This window comes from Neolamprologus brichardi, chromosome 23, assembly GCF_056152115.1.
Source record: "Neolamprologus brichardi isolate AB-2024 chromosome 23, ASM5615211v1, whole genome shotgun sequence".
Taxonomy (NCBI): Eukaryota; Metazoa; Chordata; class Actinopteri; order Cichliformes; family Cichlidae; genus Neolamprologus; species Neolamprologus brichardi.
Genome location: NC_142125.1, coordinates 17,647,023 through 17,661,754, shown reverse-complemented (window position 1 = coordinate 17,661,754; position 14,732 = coordinate 17,647,023). Strand labels below are relative to the sequence as shown.

Genomic DNA, 14,732 nt, shown 5'->3' with positions numbered 1-14,732 from the left:
TTTAACTGGTAGTGTAAAGTGTTTGTCAGGTTCCCATTCTTCTTGGAATTTCTGATTTTGGACTCACTGATAAACCTGAATAAAGGTTTGTTTGTGTTTAATCCTTCCTGTCTGTGGAGTCTGCTTTGGATTATTTTTCGTCTTTACTATGACATACATGTATCTAAAGTGTCATAAGAAGAAAAGTCAAGTACAGATATATCAATTTTTTACTTAAGTACAGTACTTAATTCATTTTGGAACAGAGAAAGTTCCTTTTCTGCTGGCAGTTTCTTATGCCGTAGGCTGCAGTACCGTTCTTCTCGAGGACGCCACAGAGGCCCTCGGTTGGGCATTTTGGGATATCCTGATATTGCATTTCTTCTCCACCCACCCACAGCCACTCACCAGCCAGGTTACACAGGCCTGTCCACACCTGCCAACAGGAAACAAACAGTAAGTACAGTTATGAGTCTCTCACCAACACAAACGCATGCAGAAAACTTCCCAACCTCATCAGTGGTAGCGTTTTGTGCAATCTCTCGTGCAATGGTGTAGTCTTTTTGAGTGATCAGGGAGGCCAGGTCATAGTCGTGGTTCCAGTATGAAGAGGCTGGATCTTCTGTGACCACTCCATCCAGAGACCTGCAGTGTTCTAATGCCTCCTCCCATGTTTTATTCTCCTTCACCAGAATCAGCGTTGCCTCATAACATAAAAAATTTTTTTGTTCACCACAATCCGTTCTTTCCCATCCTCCATTGCCATTTCTGTTCACACAGTTTTTGATGCCATCTGGTTCTGCAAGAATTAGAACCACAATTGAGAAAAAAGACTGATGGGTTTCAGGGATGTTTTAAATGTCTCTAAAACTAAATACAGTTTCAAATCATTTTACCAGTACAGTGTTTATGTGTCTAACAAACCCTCCTTGCTGAAGTTGCAGCTGAAACAGTTGGTTTGGGACATCATGAAACTCATTACAGTCAACACTGTGGTAGACAACACTGCTCCACACTGTAAATCTGATCCTTTCTTACCACTCAAATTGATGAATGCTCAAAATGTCTCAAACTGATTTCAGGTCACAATGCAAATAAGTTTGGTATAATTACCAGTAAGTTTGATCTTGTAACATCTAAGGAGTAAAAAACATAGTATGAAAATTTACCACCACCATCCCATTGTGTGAAGATGGCTATTTCGCCTCCTCTGGACCATTTCCATGGACTTGTTGCATCCTTCCGGGACAAACCGATCCATCCAGAGTGTTCTAAAGCTTTATTCTCTTCTGCAGTTCTGACTCGGACCAAGTCAGTGTGGTTCTCCCTGCAGTATGCCAGTGCATCTGCCCAGGTATACTTGTAAGGGTCATTATAAAACTTGATGTCCAGCAGATGTCCAAACACGGGGAAAAGAATGAGCAGGAGGGCAACGTGCTTCGTCATTGTGTTTTTCACAGGAGAAAAGTGGACAAAAAGCCTGCACAGACAGGACACAGAGCAAAAATTTTATAGTGAGGAAGAGCAGCGTCTGCTGTGTCCACATAACGCTCCACTAATAAATGCTGGGAACAATTTTGTTGTTGTTGTTGTGATCTCACCTCAATGTCATGCTTTCTGCTACTCTGTCTGTTTAGTTTAAATCAGCGGTCCCCAACCCCCGGGCCTCGGACCGTTACCGGTCCGTGAGTTGTTTGGTACTGGGCCACAAGAGTTGAGGCTCAGGTGTGAAATGTATGGTTTTCAGGGTTTTTATTGGTTTTCAGCGTTATTTTGTTATCGTTTTTATCATTAACTCGGTTTGCCTGGATCTTTTCACGTGTGTTATGAATAAATGTTCTTTTTTTCGGTACCGGTACTAGTTTTATTTTGTTGTATTTATCCGCGACACCTTAAAGGCCGGTCTGTGAAACTATTGTCGGGCATAAACCGGTCCGTGGCGCAAAAAAGGTTGGGGACCGCTGGTTTAAATGTTTTCCCAGTTTTAACCTCCTAAGACCCAAACTCTTCCACAGTATGCATTTTTAATTTCTCTTTGATATTTGGGCATATTGGGCCTGATGAATTTAAAAACAAAGAATTACCAGATTTTTTTTATTACCTTATTTTTGTTTTTAAGAAAAATAACAGCCACATATGAGGATATTCGTTTAAAATTTTGATAGAACAGTAGCAGTATAATGTCCTCGTAAGTGGATATCAGGCTCTTGTAGAGCAAAATTGAGTATTTTGTTCTAAATAACCTAAAATGTGATGTGGACGCCAGGTCCTAGGAGGTTAATTTATAATTCCAGCAAAAAAGTTGTATTTTGAGTTTAGTCTAAGGAGCTTCTTAGACTACAATGACGTGGATGACCTTCACAGACATATTTTGCGTGTAGTTTGCAATGTGGGTCTATTCCTGCCTTCCTAAAACAGCTATTATGACATGAAGCCATTTCAGAGACTACAGTGACAGTGGTCCAGTTTATAAAGGAATACCTTTTATTAATCTATACTCGTTCCTATATCTATGTGACAGTGTAATTAATCATGGTTTTCAATCACTGACATGAAAACAGGAGTTAAACCAATTCAGTTCTCTTTCAGTTAAGCTGTGTTTATTGTCACTTTGCTCACTACATATTTTGTCAACTATAAATCTTACTAAAATCAAAGCATAAAATATTAAGAACAAATGAACAAAGAAAAAGAAGAAATTTGTTAACCTAAGACTCAGATCGTTGTTCTAGTGCTTTTTAATCACTTGATGCTATGACAGACTATCGTTCTATATTTTAAACAAGCTAGAAGTAAACTCACTCCACCATAATCGTTTTAGGAAATTGCTCTCAAATGACTAAAAAAAAAAATAGAGAATGAGTTGTACATGCATATATGCTAGTCTCAGGAAGTTAAACTGCTTTTAATATAATGTTTCAGCAGATTAAAACTGAAATCAGCCAAACTTATGTGGATATCACACAGTTTTCTCTTAATCTCTTTATGAATATTAGTCTCTGCCATTCATTCCTCAGACCTGTTTGTACAGCAGCACTTACCTTGGTAGATGTTAGCAGGGAAGCTTTGAAATTCACTCTGGTTATGATCCCTCTGCAACAAGTCTGAAAAGATACCAGTGGTGATTCAGAGGCTCATGCAAAACCTGCCATCTATGTCCCAACTAAACTGATGGATAGCTCTGGTGTGGCATCTTCCACAAGTCATTTAAATCAGAAGCAAAGCAGCAGCATTCAAATTCAATTTATTCTGGATATTTACTTAGTCCCTCTCTAGAGCCTTCAGGGATCGTGTACATGCAAACCACCACACCCTACTGACAGAAAACTGTCAAAGGTGAGGATTTTTTGTGTTTGAGTGATGTTGAAATAGCGTGAAAGACGACAGATATGCCTTAAAACATTTTTTCTGAAACGTTAGTGTAAAAACATTGTTTTAATATTTGTGTTTGTGTAATATATGCACACCATATTTTCAATTGTTTAATCTTTAAAAAATATATATATGTAAATATAAATAACAGTGATTACAGCAGCTTCAGAGAAAGACAAAGTTGGTAAACCACAATTAGCAGGACGTCCCGCACTTTCTCCATTCAAGGTTTAAAACCTTTAACTGCCTCCTTAATGTAATAAGTTTACCTTAGCTTATACGCTGCTCAAAAGAATTAATTATAGTACCAAGTGATTTAAACTTCAGTGATATTGATCTGGTTAATTAAGTAGCAGAGGGGGTTGTTAATCAGTTTCAGCTGCTTTGTTGTTAATTAAATTAACAACAGGTGCACTAGAGGGGCAACAATGAGACAGCCCACAAAACAGGAAAGGTTTTACAGGTGGAGGCCACATTTTTACCTCCTCATCTTTTCTGACTGTTTTTTCATTAGTTTGGCATTTTGCTGCTGGTAGCATAAGGTAATACCTGGACCCTACAGAGGTTTCACAGATGAGTCTCCTCCAGGATGGCACATCAACAAGTGCCATTGCTAGAAGATTTCCTGTGTTTTCCAGCACAGTCTCAAAAGCATGGAGGAGATTCCAGGAGACGGACAGTGACTCTAGGAGAGCTGGAGTGCTGAGCAGGGTGAGCACTGCAAGGGCTTCAAAATGACCTCCAGTAGGCCACTGGTGTGAATGTCTCTGACCAAAAAAATCATAGAATAGCAGAATTGCAGGCCTTGCTACAGGCCTTGCTACAGGCTTTACAACGGCAGCCTGACTGCATTCGGAATCAAGACGAAATCTTTCATCCCACTGTTAGACCCTACATTGGTTCAGTGGGCTACAGTGGTGAGAGTATGCAGGCAGCTTCTGCAGGATGAAGGGATTGATACCACTGACTGCTCCCCATACTCTGCTGATCTAAATCCCACAGAATACCGCTGGGACATTATGTTTTGGGCCAGGTTGTAAGTTTGATGTGTCACATGGCCCTCTTCCTATTGAAAAAACAAAAGTTGTATCCATGATGGCCGACTTCTAAATGGCCACCATGGTCACCACCCATCTTGAGGAGTTTGCCCCTTCACATATACTAATGTGCCACAAACATGACTTTAATATCACCAACCATTCCCATGTTATTACGGTGTATCCATATAAATGACCCACCCTGTACATCTCACAGTACAAGAGAGGAGTGATTCAGCCGGTTCTGCGGTACAAAATGTTGTATCCCATCCAAAAGTTCTTTGCAATTTTACATTCAGAAACATATTTGACCCACATCAAGTACTATGGCCATCACGCTGTCTTTTTTAATTGTTTAAATAACTTGTGTCTTAAGTCATTCCATCATACAGAAAACAAAAAAGGCACATGATTTGCTTTTGAATAACAAATTGGTAGAAATATGAGCCATTCATAACAACCTGAAAGGTTGGGCATGTAATATGCAAACCAATGGAAGCACGAGGTTGTGAGTAGAAGAGAAGTAGAAGGCCATAATGTCACAGAGCACATGGTGTTTATTATTGTGTAGACATTTATAAATAATAACATAATAAAGACATGACATGCTTAATTTGTAAAGAAATCAGAAGGAGTGATCTTAATCCAAAAGTAGAAATTACATTTGTAGCTGAACCATTGTACACGGAAACTTCAAAAATGTGTGTGTGAGGCTATATCAGTTAAAGGTGACTTGCACTTCTGGCCATGTGTAATAAATCAACTGGATTGTACACTTTGGAGTAACACTCAAGCAAATGACCACAGACTCGCAGAATCAAGGTTTCAACAGGTTTTACTTGCAGCAAGGACTGAACCATACAACTTATCTGCCTCCATTTTAGGGAGTCGCCTTCTGAGTTACACAATGAGTCTTTCAAATGTGTTTCCACTGCACGTGTACTCACGCTGGACACCACATGGTCTTATTTTTATTAGCCCTGGACTCAGCTGTGACCTGCTTTTCAATTAGTTACAGTGTCAGTTTGTTTTTCATGAAGTCTTCTTACAAGACCAGTTAACTTTGGATGTCTGTGGGTTTTTGTCAAACTTGGAGAGAACTTAAGCAGAAAAACAGTAAAAGATGCAGACTGTGAAAGATTAGTTTATTTCATTAATACAAAAAAGTTTACAGTCCAGAGAGCAAAGTAGCATACATGAGAAATGGATGTGAGAAAAAAAAAACTCCTTGTCTTAACAGTTATATTCTTTAAATTAAAAAAAAACAACAACCTTGTCACGGTCTGATGTCTGAGGTCTGCTGTGTCCTGGCTGGCCTCACCCTGGGGACTGGGATAGGCGCCGGGGCAGACTGGATGGTAGCTACTCCCACCTGAGGCACTGGTACACGTGCAGGGGAAGGCTGGAGCACAGCTGCCCTGGGAACAGGAACAGGGAGAAGCAGAGGAGAAGGCTCTGAAAACAGATTGTCCTTTTTCCAGCAGTAAAACACAAACTGGGCGCACGAAAGGTAACCAAGTCAGTTAACTTAGAAACACTCAATTTTAGACTTTTAACTAGCTTGGAAGCAAAGAATGTAGTATTGCCTTTCACAGCATCTGGTTTTGGAACAGAAAAAGCAGTCGTATGTTCTGTGGACCCAAAAACATGAAAGTCACCTTGAACATTGTCCAGTTCTGAAACAATCATCTCGCCAGCATTGCTGCCAGCTTCACAAACACCAAAACCATTGAAATATTCATTCTGCTCAGAAACACAAAGGTCACAGGAAAGGTTAAGTTATGAAACAAGAATCTGACTAACACTGTCCGGCTGTTCATTCCAGTTTGGGATGGGAACAAAAGGAGAACTGTCTTGGGAGCCATGAGCAGTCTCCAAAATAACTGAGTTTCTCATAGCGTGGTGCATCACAGGGACCCCAGCATTGGCTGAAGCAGGCAGAGGCATGGGATCAGCTGACAATGGGCCAGGCTGCGAAAGCTCCAGTGGGCTGTGGAGAAAGATGCAGGGTGGTGAGAAGGGACCCCCTCATCAGGGGGTGTAGCAACTCCATTAACCAGGGAAAACCCAAGATACATCCTTGTAACTGGCAAGTCACTTCCTCCCGGTCTTCCTACATGGGGAGCTCCAAGCACTCGGTTCACTGTGACTCCACAATCCATATTATTTCCTCTCAGAACCCCACAGATAGGCTGCAATCTGCTGGGTCCATCATGGTTGGATCGTACTGTCAAGGTCTGATGCTGCAGACTGAGTGGAATAGCGGTGTAGACCCAAATGCAAACGCACAAGAGGAAGGACTGAACAAAAAGCAAGCCTTAATTGTGGCCAAAAACAAATATAAATATAAACGACAACATAACATGGGAGAGAACTAGAGAAACTAAACTGAGAGAAAATAAATTCAAGAAAAAAATGGAAATTTCTGAATTCATGACCCAAGGAAACACAGGGGTGATTAGCAGACGATCCAACAATGAACAGATGGCAACAGACAGGAGGGTAATGATGGAAATTGAAACATGTGGAACACAACTTATACGAGACTGTCACAATACAACAGAAAACGATGGAATGCAAGTCTGACAGACAAGCTCGACACAGGAGTGGAGGAAAGGCAGATGAGAGAGGGAGCACGAGAGAGAGGGGAATACAGAGAATGACGGGCTGGGGAACATGGATAAACATGATAGACTGGGGGAACATGGAATGAAACACAAGGAGGGGAAACAAGACACACACACACACACACACATACAAACTCACACAAACACTGACACACAGAAAGGGAAACAAAGGACAAAGACACACAGGGAGCATAAGTGAACAAGAAACTAAACGGGCAATATAAGGAACTCAAAACAGACTAAACTTAAGACTACCAAGGAACCTAAAACATAAACCACAATATAAAATAACACCAAAACACAAGAACTCAAAAACACTGGGTCAAAATGACCCAGAACCATGACACCCCTGATATTAGAGTTTAGTATTTTAAGTCATCTATTAAAAAAAATGTGTCAACACTTCTTTCTCCCAGCAGCATTACTGAAGTGACACTTTAACATACTGCTGATGCTTCACATCACAATCATTATGATGGAAAAAATATTTTTTCATAATGTGCCTGAACGCTTCAAGTCTTTTGATTTTTTGAGTTTTATATTTATAAAGTATTAAAAAGAAGACATTTATTCCAATGAACTCTGCCTCTTGTAAAAAAAGCTGATTGGAAAATCATTCAAAAACTACACATAACTACCAGGGGTGCAACAATACATCGATATTGAACCGTTCGATACAGCGCTTTTGGTTCGGTACGCATATGTATCGAACAATACCAAATTTTTTAATTATTTTATCAACTTTTCTTCTGACGATGCTGTCTGTGTTGAGTGCTCAGTGGATCTGTGTTCGACTACTCCGCCTAGGCTGCACTGTCGAGTGCAGAACCACTGAGCGCAGCGCAGGCTAGCAAGACAGAAGCTAAGCTCGTCACAACATGGCAACTGCCTGAACGCTACCTGAAATTGAATCTCCCCCACCCTCATTCAGATCTGGCGTTTGGAACTAGCTTGGTTTTCATGTGAAGCATGACCCTGATGGTAAGCGCGTCATGGACAAAAGTAAAGCAGTATGTCGGATGTGCCACGCAATGCTCAATTGGTGGGAACTAGTGCGTTAGCACAGTTAGCTTATTAACGTGTTCACGCGTCCAGCCCCAAGCACGGGGCGATCCTCGGTAACTTGTTAACGGAGATTTGCGGCATTATGGCGTTAATGTAATTTTAACGAGATTAACGCTGACAGCACTTGTGGGAACACAACGAATATGACTGCACGTTTACGACGACATCATCCTAGTGATGATGTCGTCATACACAGTATGACATGAGGCTGAAATGCTGAAATGCTTGTAGTTGTGCAATGCAATGCCCGACCATTAAATGACAGTGGTTTTACAGTATTTACAATTTACAGGTTATACAAAATTTACAGATTTAACTTAGAGATTTACAGTAAAATATATGTGCAAATAGCAGAAAGAGATTATAAATTATAGGAAGTGTGCATGAAGAAAAACCAGAGTGCGTGTGGTGATGTGATATGTGTGAGAGTCCAGTCTTATAGTGATGTAATGTGTGTGGGAGAGTCCAGTCCTACACCTGGTTCAGGGCCCGAATAGCCTGGGGGAAAAAGCTCCTCCTCATTCTCTCTGTTTTGGCCTTAAGGGAGCGGAAGCGCTTCCCAGACCTCAACAGTGCGAAGAGTCCATTGTTGGGATGGGAGAGGTCCATCATAATCTTCCTAGCTTTGGTCTTTCACCGCTTGGTGTAGATGGACAGCAGGTCAGGGAGCTCTGATTGAATGATACGTTCGGCTGAGCGCACCACTCTTTGCAGATCTCGTCTGTCCTGCTTGGTGCTGTTCCCAAACCAGGTGCAGATGTTTGCCGTCAGGACGCTCTCGATGGTGCAGGAGTAGAAGTTCTTGAGCACCTTCAGTGGCAGATGGAAGTCTCTAAGTCTTCTGAGGAAGAAGAGACGCTGACTGGCTTTCTTAACCAGGGTGTTGATGTGACAGGACCATGACAGGTCCTAAGTGATGTGGAGAACCAGGTATTGGAAACTGTCCACTCTCTCCATTGGCGTGCCACTGATGACGAGGGGTTTGTAATTCCTCGCCTGCTTTGTGGTGAAGTCCACGATCAGCTCCTTAGTCTTGCTGACGTTTAGGAGGAGGTTATTCTCCTGGCACCAGGTCTCCAGGTTCCTAATCTCCTCCAGGTAGGTCGTCTCGATTTTGTCAGAGATCAGGCCCACAACAACAGTGTCGTCAGCAAACTTGACAATGGAGGTGGTGTCTTATGTGGCATCAGATGAGCATGTACACACACTGACATAGTAGCAAACACCGTATCGCACACAAACATACAGAAAGAGAGAGAGAGAGAGAGCTCATTAATTAAAAGGTATCGTAGCATTTAAAGACACATCGTAGTATGTTGACACTTTGCCAAGGTCTGGAACAAGACCCAAACTGTGACCCTCAGACGAGAGGAAATTGGGCAGGATGTCTGTGAACACACTGTTAGCCTTTGCAGTAATTTCCATAGCTTAGTACTGCAAAATCAACAGTAAAAAACTGATGTTAGCAGTTTGGTACTGTAATTTGCATGTAATTGTGGGAAAATTCCATGAGATTACATTATTTGTATTATCTGTAACTCACCATACTTATGGAAACAGCTGTAAAATAAAGCAAATGTAACAATTGATGATGTTACTGAGATTATACTATTACACCATCTGGATTTCTGTTGTTTTCTACTGTAGATCTAAGAGTAACTACTTAAATCCTCATTCAGAGTGTATTACTATAAAATGCAATTCACTGTGAGAGCAGTATAACATATACTACAATATACAGCATCATTTTTAACTTAAGGAGTAAGTTGCAGCCACACTAAAATTGAATTCCTTGAACTGAATTGAATCTCATATATTAATAAATGTATTGGGAAACATTATTACAACCCACTTTGTATCAAACAATCAGTCTCACTCTTACAAAAAAAGAATAATTAAGTATAAGTATACTTCAAAAACTAGAAAACAAGCAAGTATACCTTTAGTTTACTTTGTATGTATTTTCTTGATTTTTTTTTTTTTAGACCAAATTACATTTAAGCATACTTTAAGTGCAGTTAGAAGTATACAGAAAAGTACAAGTACATTTGGTCTATACTTGTACTATAGTAGTGCTAGTAGTATACTAGTATGTAATTTATTTGAAGTATACCTGAGGTTTACTAAAAAGTACAAAGAAATACCCAGCATGCATTGCAGGGCTTTAATTGTGAAATTAAAACAACTATGAAACAAATGATTGATGTTTTAAAACAAGAATCTGTCAAAATTTCTTGTGTAATGTCTTTTACCTTTTGAACAGAGTAAGTGGGGCAAATCATTAATTTTAAAAAAATGAAATTGTTCAAACCATGAGTGAAAAGGGTCAATAGTTGATAAACCTCAACTCTCAAAAGACTTTCTAACCTATGCACAATATAATTCTGGTATTTGAACTATGGGTGCAGTTCTCTACAAATGAAGCCTTCTGATAGTCAGAACTGTTATCTGATGTCTGGGGAATGAAGAAAATATGTTTCAATTGCATTTAAATTACTGTTTTTTCTATTAGAAATAACTTGTAAGGTTAGTATTATGATAGAGTCGAATATATTTTAAGTATACTCTTGTAGACATTATGACATTATGCTATTACATTTATGGTGAACAAAAAGTACATCTAAAAGTTAATTTCAAGAATACTGTTATGTACTAAAAAGGGGGCATATATAGTCCCAAGAAGCATTATTAGTATATGTACTAGGTAAGGTATACTTGGGAAATATACTTGAAGTATACTTATTTTTTGTATGGCCAGCAACAAAAACTAATGGCTACATTTAGAGTAATGTTTAAAAATGACTTCATTTAGCAGGGTGTTCCTTTTTTCTCTTCTTATTCTTTCTTATACTGGAACTTCATTTGTTTTGTATAAGGTGGTACTTTTTAAGACACCTCTGGCTAACTACAGTGAACTAACCTAATAATATGCTCTGATCGTCATTTTACACAAGTTAAGGTGTCACATCCATGAAACCTACACCACTAACCAGAATCAGTCCTACAACTTCACTCTCAAAATTAATAAATTCTGGTACAAGCAGAAACTGTATTTTTAGCGGTGCATTTTGTGGCAGGCCAGACTGCTATTAAATGCACTCTCCTAAAGAAATAATTCCTTTGTAGCACCACTTCGTCTTGGTTCAGAAGAGATGTCCTGGATATACGTGATAATGTAACACGGGTGTTTATGTTTGTTCATGTTTAGCGCATTGGGTTGTGTTTTTAAAGCGATTGTTACGTTTTTAAAGCTTTTTAATGCGACAGGTGCGATAGCCGACACCACACCTTCACCTGACGTACAACGTGAGGTATGACACACATGTCGGGTATTCACTTTCAAAACAACAATGGGGATAGAAAATATTGGTCGAGGTGGTTAATGCTCCTTTCGCTGGTTGCCAACCACCATTAAATAACAACAAGAAGAAAATATTGATCTGCTTTTCTTAGTTTTGCACATTTAAGACGCAATTCAGACTCAAACAAAGCTGCAAAGCAGGAGAACAACATGGCCATCAACTATTCTGTGCCACAGATCCAGTTCGCTGCAGCACAGAGTGATGATGAGACCGTTAACATGTGCAACTTAGAAGTAGTCAGAGGTAACTGGATGTTCAATCGGGTTAAATGCAAGGTTGATTGGATTATATCTGAAGATCGTATGCTATTCGTGACAACTATGCTAGACTCCAAATTGCTCGTCCATGCGGGAGTATCTCAAAGTAAATGAAACCATTAAACACTTTTCCCCTAAAACGGACTGACATGGGACACATTAAAGTTGGATTGACACCAGCTAATCAGTCTGAAGGTAAGTGTTTTTTCATTTATTCGAGAGAAGTCCGAAATGCGTTCTTATTACTGTTTGTTTTGACTTTTGAGCTACCCTTCCAGGTGATTTTCATTCAAATGCTAAGACAAAATGTCAATATCTATGAATGTGGAGACTCAAAAGACTAGTTAGGTAATAGTTGCCGATGGATTTATGAGACTTGATAGAAACTTGGACGTTTGCGACAGGTGAATCAGTGAACTACCGAGGTTGCCCCCAAAGGCTTAAAGCTGTTAGCTGGTCAGTGTTTTCAGGTGTGCTTGTACTACCTGTACGGTGCGGAGTGCTGACTAAGTCAGGCTAAACCCATTAAAGCGTCGAGCTCAAATATCTTTTCATTTTTGTGCACTGCTCTCTTGTCGGCACACATTTTCTGTTTATTGAAGCCTTTTGTGAATAATTTTGATCATTTAAAAACTGGGAATTGGTCCCTATTGACAATACTCTTATTTTTTTATTTTTTGCATTGCATATGTCATTTAGGAAAGGTAATTGGTCACTGAACTTTTTGCAACTATGTGTATTTGTAAATTTTGTGGCTTCCGTGCATGCAAATTTATATTGTTCAGTTTGCATGTTAAAAGCCACAAACATGTAGCTAACTATAGGCTTTCTTGTGGAACTGACAACTGTCCTGCCACTTTCAGAACATTTTCTGCCGTTCATTCACATATGCCTTGGAATCACAGAACAAGAGGGGAGACCACTGAGAAGTTTTATAAGTTCACTGGTGACCTCAGCTGTCAAGTTCCTGGATGTGGGTATGCTGCACAAAACTTCACAACTCTTTGTGCCCATCTCAGATTTCATATCAAAGATGGGGAAAAAAGTATTATGTCCATTTGAAGGTTGCTCTAAATACTTCAGTGTCCGAACATCATTTTTCAGCCATATTTCTCAAAAACAGAAGTAGACAGTTCAGCAGTCAAGGCAACAAGAAATTGTGAAATTTGCCATAATACAAGGACAGGACACAGTTGAGATTCACTTGCTGTTTCCGTAGCAGTTGGAGTTTTTACAGGGTGGGGTTGCTAGCCCCACGCCCAACCCTCCTCCTTTCTCATCCGGGCTTGGGACCGGCAACGGCGGAGTTTACAAGCCGCCCTTACAAGACTCCTAAACGCCTGCTGGTCAACATCGTATGTACCCGATGATTGGACTAAAGGCACTATCATCAAACTTCCAAAGAAAGGTGATTTGGGTGACTGTAACAACTGGCGGGGCATCGCGTTGCTGTCGGTACCCGGGAAAGTGTTTTGCCTCGCTCTTTTGAATCGGCTACGACGCGCAGTGGATGAACAACTGCGAGAAGAGCAGGCTGGGTTTCGTAGTGGCCAGTCGTGCGTCGAGCAAATCTTCACCCTCTGCATGATCATTGAACAAACATTGGAATACCAAAGGAAGATTTCTATTAATTTCATTGACTTCAAGAAGGCTTTTGACAGCGTCCACCGGCCGACTCTATGGGCTATCCTACGCCACTATGGAGTCCCTCAGCAGTTTGTAGATGCCTTTCGTTGTCTCTACTCCAACTCCCGTTGCTGCTTCCGGATGGATGACAGCTGCACAGATTTCTTCAAGATCAATACTGGCGTCCGACAAGGATGTGTGCTATCCCCTTTCCTCTTCCTGTTGGTAACTGACTTCATCATGCGACGATCAGTTGACCAAGCTGGCATCGGTGTGCCCTGGCACGGAGCGCGTAATCTCACTGACTTGGATTTCGCAGATGACATTGCCCTGCTGGCCTTGACTCAGGAGGACCTCCAAAAGTTGACCGCGGCCCTGCAGAGGGAGGCGACGAAAGCTGGATTAAGAATCCGCGCCAAAAAAACCAAAGTACTCAGAGTTGGCTATGCACGTGCCTGCACTCCTGTCATGATCGACCAACAATGTGCTGAAGAGGTGGAGAATTTTACATATCTTGGCAGCATCATCTCGAAAGACGGGGTCTCTGATTGGGATGTCGACGCCAGAGCAGGGAAGGCCACCTTCCCTACTAGGTTGGAGACGTCCTGCGACGTCTCCAACCTATTTGGAACTCGACCTCCCTAAATGTTAGGGTCAAGATCAGACTATTAAACTCTATCGTCTTTCCTACTGCACTATACACTAGTGAAACCTGGCGCTCAACAAGTGCAATTACTCAACACCTGAACGTGCTTCAACAACGTGGCCTGCATCGAATCCTGAGAATTTCCTACCGGGACCGAATAACAAATGAGGAGGTCCTACGAAGAGCAGGCACCATTAGCCGATGTTGTTGCAGAAAGACGCTTCTGCTTCGCGGGCTATATTTTACGCCTACCCCCTCATCGCCCAGCTAAGATTGCCATTACATGGTGTCCACACACTGGCAAGCAAAAGCAAGGCCGACCAAAGACCACATGGCGTCGGACATTCATGGACGATCTGAGAACTGTCGACATTGCCTGGGAAGCAGTCGCTGCCGACCGACATCAATGGAGATCACTAGCTGCCCGATGCGCCGCCCGGCGTAGGAGGAACTAAGTGCTAAGTAAGTAAGTAAGGACACAGTTAATCTATTAGAAGACAGTTGACTTTGTGTCATTTAAAAATGCAGGCTAAAATGCTCTTGCCAACCAGCACTATACAGAGCATCATAGAGGAATTTCAGGATCTTTGCAGCTGTGCAATGCACGAAACAAAGGTAGACACTGAATCCAACACCATTAACCTTTCATTGGTAATGGTAGGACTAAGGGTGGAAATTGTGACAAACTGTAAAATATACTGTATTTTTCAATGTATTTTTCAACTTGCCTCAATGCAAGACCTTGAGTTTGTAGTTCTTTT

General features: G+C 40.9%; 1 protein-coding gene across 2 annotated transcripts; it reads right to left on the bottom strand.

Annotated features, from left to right (window-relative positions):
* Window positions 1-226: 226 nt before the first annotated feature.
* On the bottom strand, window positions 227-1,425 carry LOC148096042 (macrophage mannose receptor 1-like). Of its 2 annotated transcripts, none has more exons than XM_087836476.1 (3): window positions 1,149-1,425; window positions 492-778; window positions 227-415 (listed from the first exon to the last, which is right to left on the bottom strand). In XM_087836476.1, exons 1-3 carry the CDS (start codon window positions 1,423-1,425, stop codon window positions 227-229), a joined length of 753 nt encoding a protein of 250 aa, XP_087692602.1. The 2 variants fall into 2 exon arrangements, with proteins under 2 accessions (XP_087692602.1, XP_087692603.1); XM_087836477.1 differs by having other exon boundaries at window positions 1,152-1,425.
* Between the last annotated feature and the right edge of the window lie 13,307 nt (window positions 1,426-14,732).

Bases quoted from the DNA above. Each gene is read 5' to 3' on its own strand.
- LOC148096042 (XM_087836476.1), bottom strand. From the start codon at position 1,425: ATGACGAAGCACGTTGCCCTCCTGCTCATTCTTTTCCCCGTGTTTGGA. The intron at 779-1,148 runs GTAAATTTTCAT...TAATTCTTGCAG, and splicing joins CACACAATGGGATGGTGGTG to AACCAGATGGCATCAAAAAC. The intron at 416-491 runs GTTGGGAAGTTT...TCCTGTTGGCAG, and splicing joins AAAACGCTACCACTGATGAG to GTGTGGACAGGCCTGTGTAA.